The sequence below is a fragment of the Chelonia mydas genome, chromosome 6 (genome assembly GCF_015237465.2).
Source record: "Chelonia mydas isolate rCheMyd1 chromosome 6, rCheMyd1.pri.v2, whole genome shotgun sequence".
Classification (NCBI taxonomy): Eukaryota; Metazoa; Chordata; order Testudines; family Cheloniidae; genus Chelonia; species Chelonia mydas.
The window spans coordinates 53428322-53449328 of NC_051246.2; the positions used below are offsets into that span (position 1 = coordinate 53428322).

Consider the following 21007-nt stretch of genomic DNA (forward strand, 5'->3'; position numbering starts at 1 on the left):
AAAACATTCCTGCTGTGAGGAAACTGCACTTCTAGAGGAAGAGCAAACAATAAAATGTCCCTCCTGAATAAAATAGGGAGGGGTCTAAGTTTTCAAAAGTGGCTAGTGATTATGGGTGCCTAACTTGAGACGATTTGAAGGGATCTGAGTTTCAGAGGGCAGGTGCAAAGGGCTTTCTGAAAATCATGCTCTTTCAGTTTTCTCAGGTGTCGCACCCAAAAAATGACACCCTACTTTACTAGTCACTTAAAAATTTAGGCGTAATATTTCAAACCATTTCACCAGTTGCTGTGTAGTCTGTTTTTAGTATAAGATTCACCAAGAATAATCCCTGTAGAGGGATATACAGCATCACCACTGTAGTAAGATGTGGCCCTGAAACATAAGCCTTGTATCAGAGGTCCGGAATGAGGCCTGACGCCCCAACTAATGTAATGGTCAAGACTTTGCTAACATAAAGCAAAGTTAAGCTCTGAGCCAGAGGCAGGCCCTGCTCACGGAAGTTGGCAAGAAGGTGGCTGATAATTGCACATATACACATATCTATAAGGTATAAAGTCCTAAAAGAATGAACATGTGCCAGGATGGCACCAGAACATTCTGGTACGAACACATTCCACAGAGATAATGAGGAACAGGCTGACCCATCCTAAGGACAGGGTCAAAGGGATAATATAATGGATAGAGTTGTTTGTTCGAACCAACATGTACCAGGAGAGAGGCAGCACCCTAACACATAGAGGGGTTGTATCTCAATACATCAGGAGTGATGTGTAACTTGTTTGTACCTGTGTAAAAGAATGCATCCCTGAGTGGATGTCTGGAGAGTCCTGCCACTGACTGAGCTGCGTCCATTGTCAGGAAGCATATATGTATTAGCAGAACCGTAGCCATCTGATCCGGGGAGTTAGAGACTGTGTTTCGTTTGGCAATAAACCTGGCTGGGCGCCTTTGTACCTTATTGGAGTCTGTGGTCATTGGAGGTTTTCTTGGGGTCTGCTGTGTCAGCTATCTGCACAGAGCTGGGGTAGCACACAGAGGATTCAGCCGACTGTTATCAACATTGAACAGAGCAGAGCACCGCAATGGTGACATCTGACAACACTGGTGACTCCGACCACTGATCTGGTGAGTAAGCGAGCTGTCCGCTATAGGAATCGTGATCTAACATGACAGAAAACCACGAGCTAGGGAACCCCCTTAAAACTCTCCCTGCAAATCCCCACAGAGTTTAAAAAAATATAATGGGGAAGAAACATGTAATATATGTTTGTAAGGCTAGGGCAGAGACTGTAGCCTTAAAATGTAAAATATTGCAAACTATAACCATGGCTGTTAAATGGTTAAAACAGCATGCCACAAAAACCACTGCATCCTAACTGAGGCACATGTTATTCAAAAACGTTTTGTTCAATTGTCAGAGGTCACCGGTGTGGTGCTCTGTTCTGTTCAACGTTGATAACAGTTGGCTGTATGTGTGTGTTCCCTCTGTGTGCTTCCCCAGATATGTGTAAACGGGCAATTAGCAGCTGCCTTCTTGCCAATTTCTGTGAGCAGGGCCTGACTCTGGCTCAGAGCTTACCTTTCCTTTATGTTAGCAAAGTCTTGACCATAACTTTAGTTCGGGGCCTCAGGCCTCATTCCGGGTCTCTGATACACAGCTTATGTTTCAGGGCCTCCTCTTACTACATTCTCCCACTTTTTTTCTTTTTATGGAGAGGATGTTTACCTATCGTCCCGGAAAAGCATAATGCATGGACTAAAGATAACCCCCTGGGCTGTTATGTGGTTACCTTATTTTACCATCCATACACTCATGCCCCACCTGTCTTTTTTAGTCTGCACATTCCCTCGTACGACTGATAGAGAGATTTTATTATCCAATTATTTTTAGTCCCTTATGGTAGACCTAGGAATGTTAGGCCCGGGACCATGACTGAGGAATGTAGTATGATGATTGAGCCTTAGAGGCACTCCCAAATAATTAATATATATGAATAATATGGATATGGTGTACATATTTGTAGTGTTTATTTGTATAGTATGTATGTGTACATATGACACCACCTTATAACCAAGCATAACCATGTTTTCCAGTCTGGTGTTGAACTCTGGCCCTTTTACTTTGGTGACACAGATAGAAACACACTCCTGTTAGGGCATTGCAGTTATCACCAGTATCATCATTAGTGGTAGGCTGAGTGTTTTGAAAAATTGGGATAGGCATTGTTATAGTGTGTTCCACGGTATTATGTATATGAGAAGTAAAAACAGAAATTTGGAGTAGGGACACTACAAATGAGGCCTTTATATATAAATGTCTTGTAATTAGTTACTACCCAGTACTGTGCATTCATGTTATGGGTTACCCTTACTGCTCGCTGTCACCCTCTGGTAAGCTATGCTGGGCAGGAAACAGGAATGGCTAGCTTCTCTGTTCCATGGATTGCATTGCCCCTTGATACACCAGTAGTTGATGTCGATCCAGTTGTTTTTATGGATGTTGTTTTTCAGAAAGCCTACTGAATGGACAGTAACCAATTTCTCAAATATTGCTGTGTCAGGATTTAATATTGGTACCCGGACAACCAGATGCCCAACTTTATTTTATGTTCTTATGGCTCATAAGAGTCTCAAATCACTGGAACTGCCCGAGGGCCTGGAGCTTTCTTCACAAAGAAATTTTAAATAGCTGGCATGATGGCACCTCTGCATAAAGGAGGAAAGTTTTTATCTTTATGAACACAAAAAGCTGATTCTCGTCCCCTGCAACAATAACTTTAAAAATTCTGGGCAAAGATGAATAAGAGGTACTGCTGGTATCGCTCAGTCTCCCTTCTCTAGGACAGAGGGACGTGCACTTCATCAATGAAAAACTAATGTTGTTCTGCTGGTATGGCTCTAGTTATTACAACCCTGAAGCCAACAGAAGCTTTACATTACTGATTAGACCAACATAAGTTTTGCCCTGGCTGTGCTGGCCAGTACTGCTTAAATGGAATATGGGTAAACCCGGTTTCTTGGAGAATTTGAAGAATTATATTCATTGCTGGTCTATACATTAGAGAGCACCAGATTATAATAAATGTTGCAATCAAAATGTCTTTCCTCGCAAAAGCTACACTGTCGATTTGTGGTGAGGGACCAGACTGAAAAATAGATAGACGGTAGGAAAATGAGACTGTCATTATCCACCGTCTCACACAGATAAGCATCATTCTTATATAGTGCCTTCCACCTGAAACCTCAAATCAGTTACATTCCAGGCCCTAATGAATAGCACCCCAATGAGCTTAATTCATTTAAACCACATAGGGAGGCATATTTTAGTGCTGTGACTAAAAGGAAGTCAAACTTCCAGGGGCACTAGGGGGTCATGGGGAGCAGGGAGTCTTGTTGCATATGTTGCAATGGTGTGGCCGGTTCTATTCTTGCACTTCACAGCAGCTGGCAGTCAGTACATAAGGGACATGGGACTAATCCTGACACAAATAAATGCTAACCCAAAGTGGTATGTGAATTAAAGCTGCCAGAAACCCTAGAGTGTTCGCTCCTGGCATTCCCCACCACTGCTAGCCAAGGTATGACATTGTCCTGTGCTGAGTGGGTGAGTGAAGGGGCTTTTTGCTTCCTCTCTCGCTCTGGTTCATTAGTGCAGGACCCACAATGTACCAAAAGCAATAGGTTTTATGCCAAATGCCGTGGAGCACGTTCTGTTCCGAAAGGCTATCTGTAGATGACACAGGCATGCTTGGCACCTGTATATAAACAGTAAATAGCTCTGGGGCAATTCTCAAATAAGTAATACAAAAGGAAAAAAATCCTGCTCAAGAAATGTAAACAAGGCCTCCATCCCAACTGGCTGGAGTCACTGTTGCTGGGACGTGGAAGGGAAGTTGTTCTGAATGGGCAGGCCACACACTTTCCTAGCGAGACAACTCAGTTCAGTGCCCCTTACTCTGCTGATTTTCTAGAATGCAAACTTTGCATGTGGACTCAGAGGCTATGGGAGGAGACTTTCATATATTGACACAAACCATTGGAATCTCATTTTGGTGGAATGCATATTTTGGGCAAGCCAATTTTGCTGTAGAACACTGGAAATAGAGCATGCCTCTTGGCTCCTCTGTAATTATACCTCTGAGCCTACGGTTTATTATTACACTAGATTCACAGGAGAAGCTTAATGTTATGTTTTGAAGGGATGTTTGTTTTTTTACTGTAGTGAACCACTAGAATAAATGTGATATTTTTACACTAGAGCTAAAGGTTTTAAGCTGGTGCCTGCATGTCTTGGAGCCTGTATGCAGAAAATGACAGCATGCCTGTCATCTTCAGAAATGTTTCAAAATGCACCTTAATTATCACCCCACCCCACACCCAAAAGGAAACAATGTTATTCTAGTGGTGCCGTCCTTGTCATGGTTTAAAGAGCCAACCCAGTGAGCTGAAATCTTTAGTTGTACGGATTGCCAATAAAGTATAATGTGTCCAGTCTGTGGCAGGATTTGTCTTGTGTGTTTTTTGTATCTTAGAAGTTACGATATTGACTTACCACATGATCATAGTCACTAGTTTCATTACAATCTCATTCAGGATGCTGAAGAAATCCACCATCATTTTGGCCTGCTCTCCCATCTTCCCCATAGCAACGCCAAAAGCAATGAAGAACCCTATCAGGCCTGTTGGAGGAATCACACCACAGAGAACCACCAGTTAGGAAGTATGTTTTTTGGTCTGAGTCTCTGCAGCTATGTCAGAATAAAGTCACCCTGTTAATTCAACCTTCAACCAACTGCACTGTATTTCACAGCTGAAATGCTTTATCTCTTGTTAATGTGATCTTGTGTTAAACTTCCACAATGGAAACCAGGAAGTATTCTTCATTTTCTACTAGCCTATACATTCCAGGGCACAGAGATTGTTTTTTCTTATGTCATAATATAGCACCCAGATTAATCAAATAAAATAATAATTAATTTACAGTATTTGATTTGATTCAGTTTGAAAGTAGGGGTACTGAGTCTCCATTGCATGGGCCCTTTACACTGCTCTTGTCTGTTCCTTTGGTTGACCTGTCCACCAAAGGAACACTCATAACATAGGCTTCAGTATGCCATACAGACTGCAGAGGCCTCACAGGCCTGGCAAGGGGGTGTGGCCAGACTCAGATTAGCTCTGGCTGCCATAATACCTTCTAGGGGCCATGTCCAGCTTTACCTAAGTTTAGAGCAGCCCTGATGTGGTTCTACCCTGTACAGGGGCCAACCTCAGAATACAGTGAGGTTCAAAGGGAGCATCCCTTCCCCATATCTCAACACACACAATTTTTGTCACTAGTTCAACCAAAAGGAATAACTGGGGTTTTATCTTTCCCTGTCTTAAAATATAGATATACATATTAAGGGACTAATGCTGCTCCAGATGAAATGATCGGGAGTTTTCCCTTTAAATCCAGTGGGAGCAGGAGCAGGCCCTATTGTAATATAACAAAGGAAATTGTAACTGTTTTAAACAAATGGAGGAAACTCTTGGATATTAGAAAACCAAACGGAGAATCAACTGAGTGAATGAGTACGCTAGGGACTATTTGATGATCTATCTATGCTGTTTAGGATTAGTGTGCTCTGATGCAAGGCTTTGCTACCTGGGAATTTGCAGGGATCAAGAAAAAGTTCTGAAGCTCAGCAACCCTCAAGAGATTGAGCTGTGAGACATGATGAGAGTTCAGCATTTACCTAGTGTGTGAGCTCAGTTGGGAATTTCCCTTGTCAAAAAGCTAAGTAAGTCCCATTAGGATACAAAAACAGAGGAAGAAAGTGGTTGCAGATGTCAGAAATGACCAACTTGGCTATCTAAAAAAACTTACTCATTACTATGCGGGTGTTGTACTTGAGTGTCACGAGTAGAAATAAAGGATGCATGTCTGTGTGTGCTGTAGAGCATGGAGGGATGTGTTGCTGATAAACTCTTAAATAGTCACTGACCAAGTAATTTCCTGGAATCCCAACTGTGGTCAGAAAATGTTAGTAGGGTTTTTTTGGTCCACTTAATGCCAAACTGGCAGTCACATTACTCATAGCACTCAAATTTGTTTGTGTTTGCTCGAATTTGCCTAGCAACTTTAACTCATGCAACTATGAGGCCAATCCCCCTACATTTTCATTTTTCTTATAACCCCCCCGACATATTATGTCATCATGGGCCAAACTACTGTAGTAATGGTATCATGTAAGCTAGTGTTATTGGACCATTACTATATGAAACGTAGTAGATTTATTTTCTTCTGCTTCAGCAATGTATTGGCCTTTCGGTCCCTCTTGTTGTTAATAAAAAGAACAGGAGGACTTGTGGCACCTTAGAGACTAACAAATTTATTAGAGCATAAGCTTTCGTGAGCTACACCTCACTTCATCGGATGCATTGTCAGTTTCCTCCAAAACCTAGTACCAAATCTAATGTATCTCTCATATTATCCCGATTGTCTAGTGACCCCGGTAGCATTCTGGCTTGGAATGATATGTACACATATATAGTAAGTGTGGATGTGTGTTCAAACAGCACACATTTATGGCTGGGTTGTTATCTGGACTATACACAGGGGAGTAAGCAAGAGCAGGAACCTTCCTTAAGCCCTGGCGTGGCTAATAGGACCACGTGTCTCGGTGCACAGGAGTACGTAGGTGCACCATGTCTGCCCCTCTTTCTCTCCCACAGATGAGGTAAGCGGGCAGAGATGGGTGAGGAATGAGCAGAAACTTAACTCCATCTCTATTTGCTGGCCAGTACAGCTGAGATGGCATGCTGGGGGAGGTTTGTAATTTAGTGCTTTTAAAGGTTACTCTCCTGTGAACAAAGAGAAAGCAGGGAGGGAATTGTGACTCAGGGAGGGAATTATGACTCAGATGCATGTCAATGTCCAAGGGATTCTCCTCAACTGGTGCAGTTTACAACCCCCCAGACTCCTTGTTTAGGGCTGTCCCTAAAGTTACAACTTAGAACAAAGTGCCCAAGAAAGGGTGCCCAGCAGACTGAAATTCTTTGTGTCCATGAAACCGGTAAAGCCGGGGGACCAGCTGTTCAAGCTTTCCCCATGCATAGGATACTTTGGGTATTCACAGAGCCTAACACATTAATAGTAACAATGTCTTCATCATTTCTCAGCCTTTCTATATGGTTAAGAATTAGTGATACTTGTGGTGGTTGAATCTGTGATGTGGGCACCTGGGCACTAGGAACAGGACTGAGACCATCAGATTTGTATCACTTAGGCCAACAAACAGTCAGCAAGTGGTAGCCACTTTTGGTGATGTACTGCATAGGCCAAATTTGGGCTCCAGAACGGATCAGACCAACCCGGCTACTCACTGAGTGTCACTGAAAAGCAAGAGCTGGTATGTTATCAATATAAGTTTCAATAGGAAACAAAAAGAAAAGGAGTACTAGTGGCACCTTAGAGACTAACCAATTTATCTGAGCATAAGCTTTCGTGAGCTACAGCTCACTTCATCGGATGCATTCAGTGGAAAATACAGTCAAACAAATAGGAAACAAGTTTCTTTACCTAAGACATTCATTCCATCTTTAAACTCAAGCCCCTTTTTAATGACCAGCTGGGCTTCTGGTGGTTCTTCAGTCATCGTCTCGTTCATCAGAGCAAAGACAGAGTCAGTGACGTTAGATAGTTCTTCAGTTTGTGGAGGCACCAACACTTTCTTAGTGACAGTTTGGATCTGAAGAAGTTACAAAATGGGATGAGAATGGAATCACAACTGGATTTAATACATACAGGGGATCGGAGAATAAAATAATACTCCCTTTTCCAAATAGCCCCAGGCAGTGCTGTTTTTAGAGGATCAGACTATGCAACCCACCACCTCTAACCCCTCTTCCAAAAATAAGTTAGTTTATAATACTTCCAAGTTTAATTAAGTCCTGGGATCCTATTCCAAAACAGCAGCATAAAGAGGATGGCAAACACCTTCGTCTTAATTGTTAATACTGTGACGGGGCAAGGCCAGATGGCTATAGAAAAGTAGTGGGAGATAGATATATTAGCTCCAGGCTAAACAAATCCCTGGTACCAGGATAAGTGAACTGGAAGCTGCTCCAGGTCAATTAAGACACCTGAGGCCAATTAAGAACTTTCCAGAAGGCAGGGAGAATGCTAGGTTAATTGGGACACCTGAAGCCAATCAGGAGCTGGCTGAAACTAGTTCAAAGCCTCCCAGTCAGTCAGGTAGGTGTGCATGTCAGGAGCTGTGGGAGGAAGTTGTGCTTTGGAGAGGCTGAGTAGAACACACCATATCAGGCACAAGGAAGGAGGCCCTGAGGTAAGGGTGAAGTGGAGCTTGAGGAAATGAGGGCTGCTGTGGGTGAAGTAGCCCAGGGAATTGTACATGTCATGTTTCTAAAAGGTCAGCTACCATAGCTTATACTATTAGGGTCCCTGGGCTGGAGCCCGGAGTAGAGGGTGGGCCCGGGCTCCCACACACACACACCTTTGCCCCCTGATTAATCACTGAGACTGGGAGACAACAGAGACTGTGCAAGGAAGGATAACTTCTCCTCACCTCCCTTGCTGGCTTATGATGAAAATGGCTCAGTAGACTGTGACCCTTGTCTCTAGAGAAAGAACGGTTACGTGGAGGGTCACAGTGAGCCTCTGAGGCTAGCGAAATCCGCCAGGAAATGTGGGACCCACGGAGGCAAGGACAGAGCTTTGTCACAATACATAACATCTTACATGTAGGCCCTTTCATCCAGAAGGATCAAAAAGTGCTTCAGGCACTGTATTCCATACAGACGTTTGGAACAGGTGATAGCAGCAATTCTGCCTCAACAATGCTACACAACAAAGACTTTTACCCAGAGGGGCACCTCCGATCTAAGGTACCATGGTAGTTTGGTTCAAAAACATGTTCTGATATTTCTAACACATCTCCGCCCGTCATGTGACTGGTTCCTTTCTAGATTGGTTCAAAGTTCCTATCTAGGAGAGTTCAAATAAAGCTAGTATACATAGAGACCCTCTTGGCATGGTAATTAATGAATCTGAGAGCTGGACTGCAGAAGAAATATCTAACCTGCCACACACCTGTTCTAGCACCACAGTGGATAACCCAAAACATCTTACCACGGCAACCTGGAAAAGCATCTGCTATTTCTATATGTAGAGATAGCAGGATCTCATTAATGATAGCACTCAGAAAAAACATTGCTACATAACAGCTGGATAAGTTACTGTGAAATTAAATTATTAGGGATACAGATGCCCAGATTCAAAGCCTTAACATCTTATTTTACCCCTGTTTAAAAATGTGCCTCCTCTAAATATAGAAAATAAAAATATTCAGCTAGAAAAGTACACTGGCAACGTGTGAGACACTCTTCAGCAACCCTGAAGCCAGCGGACACTTTTTATCTGATTTCATTTTTATCTTGGTAATTTTATTGTCCTGTGATTTTTATGTGAGATAGATGTAATGTCAAATCTGTGTAGAGCTACAGAAATAAATAGGGGGATTCTGAGCACTCACAACTCCCACTGGAGTCAATGAAAGCTGAAGGTCCCCAGCACTTCCCAGGATCAGACCCATAATTACTAGTGCAGGTTCAGATAAGCATCTTGAAAGTAAAAAATGCTTATCTGGATGTTAGTCATCATTCTAGAGCACAAATTTAGGTGAGATGGTGTAATGCTTTTTAGAGGTACATAAACTCACAAACTAAGCATGGGTGGCTAGGGAAATAATGGGTTTCATTACAGGAAAATGAGGTTTACAAATCAAACTGTTTTTAAACCCAAAAAAATAAGAATTCAAGAAGTTCACAAAAGTCCCAAACTCAACCAGGTTCAATTCTCCAACCAAGCCGTACTTTCCATGCAACCTGAGAGCCTTTACTGTCATCTACCTGGCAGCAAGGGAAACTGTCTCTTTCCCTGGTGAATCATTACAACTCAGTGCTACTGCCATTAACATTACAAAATCATTCTAAAATACCTGGCTGGAGCTCTGCAAAAAGACTTCTTGCATCCAAGGCCACCAGGACATGTTGAATGGCCACTAAGCTATTCCCAATAACCATAGGAAGGGAAAGCAGCTTTTGACACCACCCAAACTAGGTGAGGAGGGGAAAGGACCCCAACCTCCCCGGTAACCAAGAGGGAAAACAGGTAGAGTCCAACTCCAAAAGCTAGTATGTGAGGGGCTACATCTGAATAGTAAAAGAGGTGTGGCTTTATGGCAGAAGCTTTGGTGGAGGCTAGTTTGGAATTTGTTCAGATAAAATACGGGAACACTAAAAAGCTCATTTAGGCCCCCATCCAAAGCCCATTGAAGTCACTGGGAGTCTGTCCATTGACTTTGGTAGGCTTTGGACTGGGCCCATATGGGGCAATGTTAAAAAAGGGTCAGAGTGATAGCTGAGTCATAGGTGGCAAGATGAACTGTGCACACTAGCCATTAACACTATGCCGACTGAACAAGTCCAAGAAAAAAAAGTGTAGGATATTAGCAGCTTAATTCACCCTCACTCTTTCCAACTCATTCCCTGTCCCTAGCTATGGATATTTGATCCATTTCCTACAGATCAAGGGCTGAATTCTCTTCCTCTCTATGATACAAGTAGGAGCAAAGAGGGAAAAACTGAACCCCACTTATTTTATGAGGACACTTGTCAATTTTCAAACAAAACATTGTGGTTTTTAGCCAGCCACGATTTGGTCACATGACCTCTATCTCCATGATGATTTGGGAATATTCTGAACATGCTCTTTTTAAATGCCAAGGACTCTGTGTTTTTATGTGAGAGTGTGGGGAAGAAATAAAGCTCTCTGGGTTCTTTTGGCAGCTTAAGTCTGCCCCCTCTGTGTTCTCACTTTACTCCTCGCCCAATCCTCCCACCTGTAGCCACAGCTCCAGTTAACATTCTATTTCAAGTAGTACCATTTAGGAACATCTAATAATGGGTTTGGCAACAAATCTTGTTTGGTTCAACAAAAATAGACTGCATGATTGCCAAACAATTTAACTTTCGGAAAAAGCATCTCACACACAAGAAAGCTGCTGACAGAGGAACTGGGAAGCATATGTTCTTTGTAAGCATTTCTTTTATCTCTTACCAACACTGTGTTAATTTAATGCTGGTGAAAAGTGATTAGAGACTGAAGTATTTAACTCCAGAATAGGCAACAACAGTGTAAATCTCCTCCCTTCCCAGCCACTGCCCCCACAAGATGCCTTACAGCTGACCTTGTGGAGACCTCTATAGGCAGTTCAGCCATTTGTCTCCATTATCCATATAGATCTTGGTCTCCAGACAGACAATGAACTTGCGGTATGGGACAGTGGGTTTTGTGATGTGGACATCTGATCACTGGGAAGTGGCCTGAAACCACCAATACGTTTCACAGAGGACATTGGACAACACTTAGCACCCGGACTGAATTCAAATTCAACCAGCAGCTGAGAGGTGAAATGTTCCATGACTCAATCATTCAGAACCCAGCATCTTTCTAGAGCAGGGGTAGGCAACCTATGGCATGCCCCCGCGAGCTGATTTTCAGTGGCACTCACACTGCCTGGGTCCTGGCCACCAGACTGAGGGGCTCTGCATTTTAATTTAATTTTATATGAAGCGTCTTAAACATTTTTAAAAACCTTATTTACTTTATATACAACAATAGTTTAGTTATATATTATAGACTTATACAAAGAGACCTTCTAAAAACGTTAAAATGCATTACTGGCACGCGAAACCTTAAATTAGAGTGAATAAATGAAGACTCGGCACACCACTTCTGAAAGGATGCTGACCCCTGTTCTAGAGTATTAAATATTGTACATGAAGAACGAGGTGATTTTAAAAGATTACTTACTAGTGAACTGAAAAGACCTTTTTCAAAGAATTGATTCAAATAAAAGTGCTCAAGAACTGAAATCAGTAACAAAATTACGACATAGTAAAAGAAAATAGTTATAAACTATTTCCCTTCCTAATTTACCTGCCCAAAACTATAGTCCTGTATTCTCCCCATCAGTAATTTAATGCCTTTCACGAGGTGAAAGACAGAACTCTGAACACATATCTTGGAATGTAAAAAGGTCTTCGCATTTAAAAAGAATGTTGTGAGGAATAGGAATATTTACCTGCTGGAAGCATGCTTGGACTAGATTTTCAGGGAACAGGTTCCGGATGAGATCCAAGAAAGCATCCAAACTGGATACTTCATCATTTTTCTTTCCTTCTCCCAGCTGCTTCTTGAGTTTGGGATTTCCTGGGTGAATGGCTAAAACCAGAATCACCCCTAGCACAGCAGCAATGATAGTAGTAGACATGTAGTAGACCATGGCTCTTGTGCCCAGTCGGCCACTAGCTTTAGCATCCAAACCTGACAGTCCTGTGTTTAAAGAAATATGCAGTGGGACTAGTTATTATACAATTCATCAAATTATCACAAACCATCTGGAGACTCTGCCTATAGTTATTTCCATTTTAGTAACTATCTTGAGATGTTTTTCCTCCCTTAGGAATTCTTCACAATGTAGATGGTGCCATGAAGAACTTCCAATTTTTCTCTCATCTGAACAACACGTTTTTAAAGCTCCTGCTACCTGTGGAGAAATGGCTAAGACTGAATTCAACTGAATCCTTAATTGAGGGGTGTTATTGAGAAACACTAATCATGTTCATTAGGGCAAAGCAAACCTTGTAGTGATATCCTTTTGCCATTTATTTCCTGGAAGCTGGCCATCTCAAGGATGAGACACAGCTTTGAGTAATCCATGCTGTCCAAACCTGTGCTACCATTCATACCCACATCCTTAAGTGGGATTTGTAAGACAGTACATTAGGAAAATGGTGACATTCAAGAGAGTAGCACATGCTTATTTGGATACAAATTGGTTAGCGGCATCAACTACTGAAATCAATGAAGTTACACCAGAAACTGACTTCACCCATGAAATATGAATCAGCTATTATTAATTGCAAAAGACTCACTGCATCACATAATTATTCTTCCCTTCTCACTAAAGATGAACTATGTAGTGTCTTTAGCTAGCATTTTAAAGTATTTATTGCTAATAGATCTCACCTGTGATTAAACTGGATATAATTAAAGGTAGGATCAACATTTTTAACATCCTCATAAGGATATCTCCTGGGAAGGCTATTAACATGATGATGTCAGGATCAATAGGAGTTGCCAGGCGAAGAAGACCCCCACACAATGCACCCATGATGACACCTGAAAGGAGAATTAAAAAGGAAGGGTGGAGAAAGGAATCGGAGTCATAGAAGTGTAGCACTGGAAGGGACCTCAGGAGGTCTAGTCCAGTCCCCTGCACTCAAGGAAGGACTACGTAATAAGGAGGCCATTCGTGACAGGTGTACATCTAACTGTTCTTAAAAACCTCCAGTGACACAGATTCCAGAATCTCCTGAGGCAATTTGTTCCAGTGCTTACCTAACCTGACAGGAAGTTTTTCCTAATGTCCAACCTAAACCTCCCTTGATGAAATTTAAGCCCATTGTTTCTTGTCTTATTCTCAGAGTTTAACTAGAACAAATTTTCACCCTCCTCCTTGTAACAATCTTTTATGTACTTGAAAATTGTTACCATGTTGCCCCTCAGTCTTCTCTTTTCCAGACTAAACAAATCCTTTTTTTTTTTTTTCAATCTTTCCTCATAGGTCATGTTTTCTAGACTTTATCATTTTTGTTGCTCTCCTCTGGACTTTCTCCAATTTGTCCACATCTTTCCTGAAACACGGTGCCCAGAACTGGACACAATACCCCAGTTGAGGCCTTATCAGCATGGAGTACAGTGAAAACTTGAATCTTTATTCAACATACAGAAGAACAATCTTGAAGAAAAATGGTTTCAGAATGATCCTACTACGTTCTGTCCAGTGTTATCTTTCATCTGACAATCCCACAGTAATTTGCAAATATTAATTAAGCCACAATGCCCCGAGAGGAAGGTAAGTCTAGTTAGTATAATCACTGTGCAGGTGGCTGAACTGAGGCACAGAGAGGTGAAGTAAATTATTCAAGACTATACCAGCAGCCAAAGCCAAATACAGTCAGTAGAAGAGCCAGAAATAGAACCCATCAGTCCTGAGTACCACTCCTCTGCTTTCACCACTAGAACAGCGCCATTTCAAAACCCGTGGTATTACTTTGTCTTATCACGCATACATTTTGCTTTGAGCTCTCTTCCTACAGAAGAATTGGCAAACAATATCACAGCTCAGCGAGAGATCTGATGGGAAAACTAGCAAGACTTTGTGATGAATATACATTCTACATTTTGTTACCAATATATTTAATATTAACGTTGAGTTCTCTGAATGGATTGCTATTAGTATCCAGTTCACAGACACACAACAGAGCAGAAAAGACCTAATAGATTACCCCCTATCAGGATTGCAATACACACAGTGCATCTATTCCAATCTGAAATTACTAAGGCAATGGGGCTGCCACTATTCCCCTTCAGGAACTATTCCGTAATCCTGCACATGTCACTGTTAGATAACTTTTTTCAATATACAGCCTAAACCTTTGATTGCTGAATTTCATCCCATTGTTCTTAGTCTCACTATCTTAGATCATCCTAAACAATTCCTTTGATTAGTTATTACTATTATTTATTTGTATTGCAATACTATCTTGGAGCTCTAGTCAGGGACCAGCACCCCATTGTTCTAGGTGCTATGTAAACAGAACAAAACAGTCCCTGCCCCAAAGAGCTTACAATTTAAGTACAGCGTTTACATCTTTAAAATACTTGAATTTCCCTTTGCACTGTTACTGCATGTTTTTATCTCAGCTGTCTCTGTCTTTTTGATCTCAGGCCCTGTGTACAAACTCTGTTGTAATAAGACACCACAAGACAATCTGAATTGTGCTTTGAAACTATTGTTGGAATAACTTATGGTTCTATGGTGATATCAGGTTGGTTCAATGAGAAATAAACTTATTTTATCGTTGTGATCCTCTTGGAGAGTGAATCAGGCATCTTTGAGGTACTGGTCCAAGCCCAAACTTCTTGTCTATACAATTTCAGCTATGGGAAGGTTGAAAGTTGCACTACTTTTGAACTAAAGCTGCAGTTGGTCATACAAGCAAAATGGACTGGGTCCGTGAATTCACTGCATTTGAAAAAAAGTAGTGGACATGGGGCCAATAACTCACAAAAAGATGTCAAACTGATCCATATTTGGAGGGTTCTAAAACCAGAAAGCACTATTTCAAACTAGGTCACTGAACCCAATGTCTGTGGCAAGAGACATATAGGAGATAAAGCTTGAGTCTCAGCCAGGCTGAGTGGAGGAAAGTGTAAAAGATCAGGTAAAGGGTTTGTTTTTATATTTTCAAAGAGATTGAAAAGAAAATAGAGATTTTCTCTTTTTAGTGATGGTGAAAGACATCACTTAAGCCCTATTACAGCCACAAAACACATGCAGCATGGACATTAGCTCTTCAGGATTCCTCCATGCTACTCCATCCATGTGCCTTTTCCCTGAACTAACAGAACCATGCTTACTGGGGGAAAGGGTAAATTCAGTCTCCATTGCCCATTCATTCCTTGGCTGCCCAGCTGAGATTGCCTACAAGTTTGCCATTGCTGAACACAAGTACAGTCTGTACACAAAGAACCATAGGATGCATACAAGCAGAGTATATCTTACCAAATACAGTAAGAGACAGGAGCAGGTTTTTTCTGAGTGATTGGCAGAACCGCAGGCATACATTCTTGGGCCTTGGCTCCACAGGGCTCAGTTGGCTTTCATGCATCCGCACTTCTACCTGCTTAGGCATATTGTTGGCACTAGAAGAAAAATGAATACCAAGTAAGCAGCTATAGTACCAAGTGCCAGAAGTGGGAGAAAACAGTTGAACTTGAAATGTACCACTGTCACATGTGTCTGGCAACTCTGATTCTGATAGCAAGATTTGGAACGTCCCATATCTTTGTAGGGTTTGAGTCCCAAAAGGTACAAACAGGTCAGCTGAGGTGGTAGTCTGGTATTGTCAAGGAAGTTCCATACAAACATGGCCAAATGCACAACAGCTAAAGTACTGTGGCATCCTCAGTGGGGAAGGGGGAGGGGGCGGGGGGAAAGAGGCCTAAGCTCTGTTGCTGGTGCCTTGTGATGTGCAGTGCCCAAGCAGCAGGGCTCTCAGTGTGCTGGGTGGATCCAGGTGAATGACCACAAAGAGAAACATGTTGAGCAGTGATCCCCACACTGGCAGCAGATAGCTGCAGCCGGTGCTCTCTCTTGGAGGATGTGGGGCCCTGTATAACTGCCTGGGAGGAAGTTGCACACTAGCTCTGCTGCGTCTGTGCTCAGAGAATGAGTAGCAACAGTCTGCCCAGCTTCTGAATGGCTATGCTAGAGAGCATCCACGTAGGACAAGACAGAATGTGTCCCTAAAAACATTCAGATTAAAAGCTAGGTCTATATAGAGTAGATAGGATATGCTTACACCGTATGCAAAAGCTGGTGCAGTGCCGGAGCTACTGACAGTAAGACAAATTCCCCTTTCTGCTCCAGCCATTTTGCACTGCCCGAGTGATGCTAAGTGCTTGAATCCTTGTGAAGACTTTCCATGGTAGAGTTAGATTTCCCCACTGGTGTAAAGCTAGCACAGCCAGCACAGAAAAGGTGTCAGGGAGGCAGGTGGAATGCCAAAGTGGGGGATCATGGTGGAGCAGAGCATTGCCATACATATGCTTCACTGGTGTAAAGTCCCTTCCACCACTCTAACTAATGCAGCTCTCCGATTTGGCGCCACCTGACCTGGCAACTGGCTCCCTCAGGCCCCCAACTCTTCTGTGCTGGGCACAGCTCAGGCACGGGAAAGAACTGAGCCAAAAATGCCTTTTATTTATCCAACGTTTTAAAAAGTCAATTGTTTGTGCATTATGGCCCTCATTCTGCCACCCCTGCTCACATTGAGTGGTACCTTACACACCGAGAGGCCCATTGAACTCAGTAGGCCTACTCATGCAGTACAGGTTCTCCTACTCAATATAAGGAGGGCAGATTATCAGGGTCCATAATGGGTCACATTCTGCCCTCAGTTAGATGTGTGCATCTTCCATTGATTTCCATAGAAGTTCCATACATTAGTGTGAGAGCAGAATTTGTATAGGCATTAAGTCCCAGGTCACTCTGGAAGGCCAAATATCATTTACAAGGTAGAAATGGAGCCCCAGAAATTATATAAACAAAAAACTCAGTCTGTCAGTCATCAGTCCATGTCAATGCAAATGCTATGATTCATAGAGAGAACAGATGTTTGGTTCCCAAGTAACCACAGAAAGATAACAAAAGTTGAACACTGCACTTGGGTCGTGATTTTATCATGCGCTACACAATCTATGTTTTGTTCTGAGATGTCGTATACTAGATGCAGCACACTGAAAACACTGGGGCAATATTTTCTCTGTCTGACATGTGGATAAAAATCTCACATCTAACAGCAATGTTAAAAATTCAAATGCTTAGATCATTATCCTTTGTGGCCCTATTTTATTACATGCCGATTGTCATCTAGCACCACGGCTTTTAACAGATATTTACACCTTACAAATTTTAGCAACAATGATTATTCTGCCTTATACAAGACTTATTGGTTAGAATATCCAGAGTCAATGCATGCTGCCATCACACTTTTCACCCTAAGACCTAAAATATGTAAAGCTTGTCTTCTGAATGCATTGCAAAGGCCTCAAGTGAAGCACAGGACACCAAAGTGGGACTTGATCCTGCTAGTTACTGAGAACTCCTCTGAGGTGTTTGCAATAATGTGGGGGATCTTTTCTTTTTGATCTTGCCTAAAGTTTCCTGTCAATTTATCTTCAAGGTTTCACAGGAATATAGGGTGAGAGAACACTGGGTGTGGGGTAGATATTTGGTCTAAAGTGAGTGACACATTCCATTTGGAGGTGGAGTGGAAACCAGAGATGAACCCTAATTGTAAAATTTGGGTCAGAATTTTCTCAGGGTGTTTGCACTTGGAGTTTTGGTTCAAGCCCCTCTCTAGCTAAAAGCTGGTGATGTGCATGAGTATCTGAAATTTGCAAACACTGGCACACCTTCTTTCTAATAGCTTCTCTCAAACAGACAATTCTGGCCTACCATCCCCTGAAAGACAACAAGTTAGTGCAGAAAGGGGAAGTAGTGGCTGGCCATCTTCCTAGTACAGAACAGAATGAATGCCCCAGCATGGTGGTACTGGCTACTATACTGATATTTTTAATGAGACTTGAAACTGAGACAAAACTACTTATGGTCAGCAAAGACCCACCATAGCACTTTGCACGAGAGTAGAGGCAGTAGGATCAATTTCCTCACTAAATTCCTATTCAACTGTTTATTTGATAATAAAATTTGTTTTGGTGGTGGGGGAAAAACCATGTTTCCCTTTTATGAGTTAGAAAAAGGAAGAAAAAAATTAAAAAGTGAGAAAAAGTGGAATTTTTCCCACAAAAAAGAAAATAAAAACTTTCAAAAAATTATACCAACTTTTTTGTTTTGATACCAATGGGAATTTTTGTGCAAAGTTTCAATTTCACTGACCTGCTCTAATATAGTAAGGAGCACCCGCCTGGAGAAGTATATGCTGCCTCATATGTGAGGCTTCCATAAAGGCTCAATCTAGCCTTAAACTATGAGTTTGCTTTGGGATATTCATTTAAAAAAAATAAAGCTAAACATTGCTATATATTCTGTTAAAACTTTTCTAGAACGACACTTAGTAAGAGTCTGAAAAGCAGCTTGCAGTCCTATAAATCAAAGAAAAAGCCTACCACAAGACATTGAGAAATCCAACAATTCTGCTACATGTTATTCCAACTTCAGCAGCATGACTTTGTATCTGAGCCCAGCACTATAAAATAAATGCATTATTTAAAGAGCTGTAAAACCAAAATCACATTTTCCTTTTTAAAAAGTTTTGCTAACTGATTTTAGGTCAGTGTGAGCTCTTCATACAGTGACCTTGTGTTCAGCAAGCATTCTGTTTTGCTTTGAATGGGATAATCATGAATGTATTCAACGGTTGATATTATTTGCAACCTAATGACCTACTTTTATTAGAGTTTCAATTTTCAATACTCTGCCATGAATTTACATTAAGAAGACCATAAACTACCATGTATCTTATTTAGAAATGCTTTGCTTCCCTGGACACTTCAGCTTTTTGCTATTTGATGTTGTGGTATTTAACATGCTGACAGTGATATGACCCAGGGAAACCAAATATGCAGTAACAGGACCTCTTAGAAAAGAGCCTGCAAAGCGCTGTTTGTTCTGTTAGTTTTTAAACGCTACATATGTGTCCAGCAGTATATAAATGATGAGCACCAGTAGTCACCTGTGTATCTATCTTTGTTCTATAACACTCATCACTCCAGTATATAAGCACTGAACAGGCAAATTTTATGGCCAGGATGGACTTTTTATCATAATAATATATTTGTCAAATGAATGTTAAGACCCGGTATCTGAGAAGGGAGTCACCCAATAAAAATTTCTTCTGGGAGGGAAAGTGGGACATCCTAGCATGTGAGAGCTCTTTTCCAGAGTGTCTAGAGAGGCACAGGACTCAAAATCCTGTGCAAAATGTGGTTACATGGATATACAGTAGAGCTGGTCAAAACATTTTTCTATTAGAAAATATTGATTTGATAAAATCAAAATGCTTCTTGGGAACATATTGATTTTGTCAATATTTTTATGGGAAATTATCAAAATATTTTGTTTTGTTTTGACTTTAACATGCCAATTTGTATATTATTGTATCACACTATATTGAAATTGAAACAATAAATTTGAACAAAATGTTTTGATAAGGTGAAAAAATATTTTGGAATCTTTCCTTTTGTGAAAAATTTTGAGATTGACATTTTGTCCCAATTTGGGACAAAACCAAATTTAAAAATCTCATCTTTTCCTATGGGGTGGAAATTCTATTTTTCGTCCAGCTCTAAACTATAAGAAGAGATGAACCCAAACTCTAACCCCAGGTACAGGGCTGTTTCATTGCTGTGTAGACTTCTGGGCTTGGGCTGGAGCCTGGGCTCTAGACCCTGTGGGCATAGGCTCCGGCTTCCTCTGGGCCTGGGGGATGCTCACCACAAGCCCCGCCCCCACCCAACACCTTCCCCCAAGTTCCCACACTGTCCCACCTCTTCCCGCCCCAGCTCTGCCCCAAGCCTCGCCTCCACCCCACCCCTTCCCCAAGTCCCTACCCCCGCCTCACCTCTTCCTGCCCCATCTCTTCCCTGCCTCTTCCCGCCCAGTTCTGCCCCCTCCCCTGAGTGCACCCCATCTCCACTCCTACCCCCCCGCCAAGCCTCCTACACGCCGCAAAACAGTTGATTGTGGCAGGTGGTAGGTGCTGGGAGGGAGCGGGGGAGTTGATCTGCGGGGTTGCCAGCAGATGGGAGGCACTGGGGGGAAGGGGGCAGCTGGCTGCCAGTGGGTGCTAAGCACCTACTAATTTTTTTTCGTGAGTGCTCTAGCCCTGGAGCACCCATGGAATTGGCGCCTATGCCTGTGGGATTTGCAGCATTAAGGATATTATGTACAGTAAATATAGGACAGTATATAAAGCATTATTGCAGATATGCAAGTAAATATGTCTATTTAGCTTAGGTAAATTGCAAATTTTAAATGGCAGTTTGTATTACTTTCTGGTTCTCGTGCACTAATTCACAAGGGCAAAAATGGTTTCTTGCTACCTCCCCATGTGGAAGGCTTCTATTTGCTCTCATTTTCAATTGTTTCTTTCCTTCTTGCATTTACATTAATGGGTATAAACTTGAAACTAGGGAAAAGTTGCTTTTTCTGAGTCATCGAGTCATTACCAGCCCCACAAGTTAAGGGATAACAAATTGCATGTTGCTGAGAGTGACAATTACCCTGTTCCCCAGTCACAGAGAAGGGTTCAGTTCTTCAAAAGTATTTATGTGCCTAGCTCCCAA

At 41.9% G+C, this 21007-nt stretch overlaps 1 protein-coding gene across 2 annotated transcripts in view; it reads right to left on the reverse strand.

Annotated features, from left to right (window-relative positions):
- Nucleotides 1–21007, reverse strand: part of SLC1A2 (solute carrier family 1 member 2) — a 120775-nt gene that overhangs the window by 34942 nt on the left and 64826 nt on the right. For both annotated transcript variants that reach the window (XM_007055245.4, XM_043549153.1), the window contains exons 2-6: nucleotides 15702–15841; nucleotides 13100–13252; nucleotides 12153–12403; nucleotides 7565–7733; nucleotides 4556–4682 (exon numbers count right to left, since the gene is read on the reverse strand). In XM_007055245.4, the coding sequence (XP_007055307.3) occupies nucleotides 4556–4682; nucleotides 7565–7733; nucleotides 12153–12403; nucleotides 13100–13252; nucleotides 15702–15841 (840 nt within the window). The remainder of the gene's footprint in view (nucleotides 1–4555; nucleotides 4683–7564; nucleotides 7734–12152; nucleotides 12404–13099; nucleotides 13253–15701; nucleotides 15842–21007) is intronic.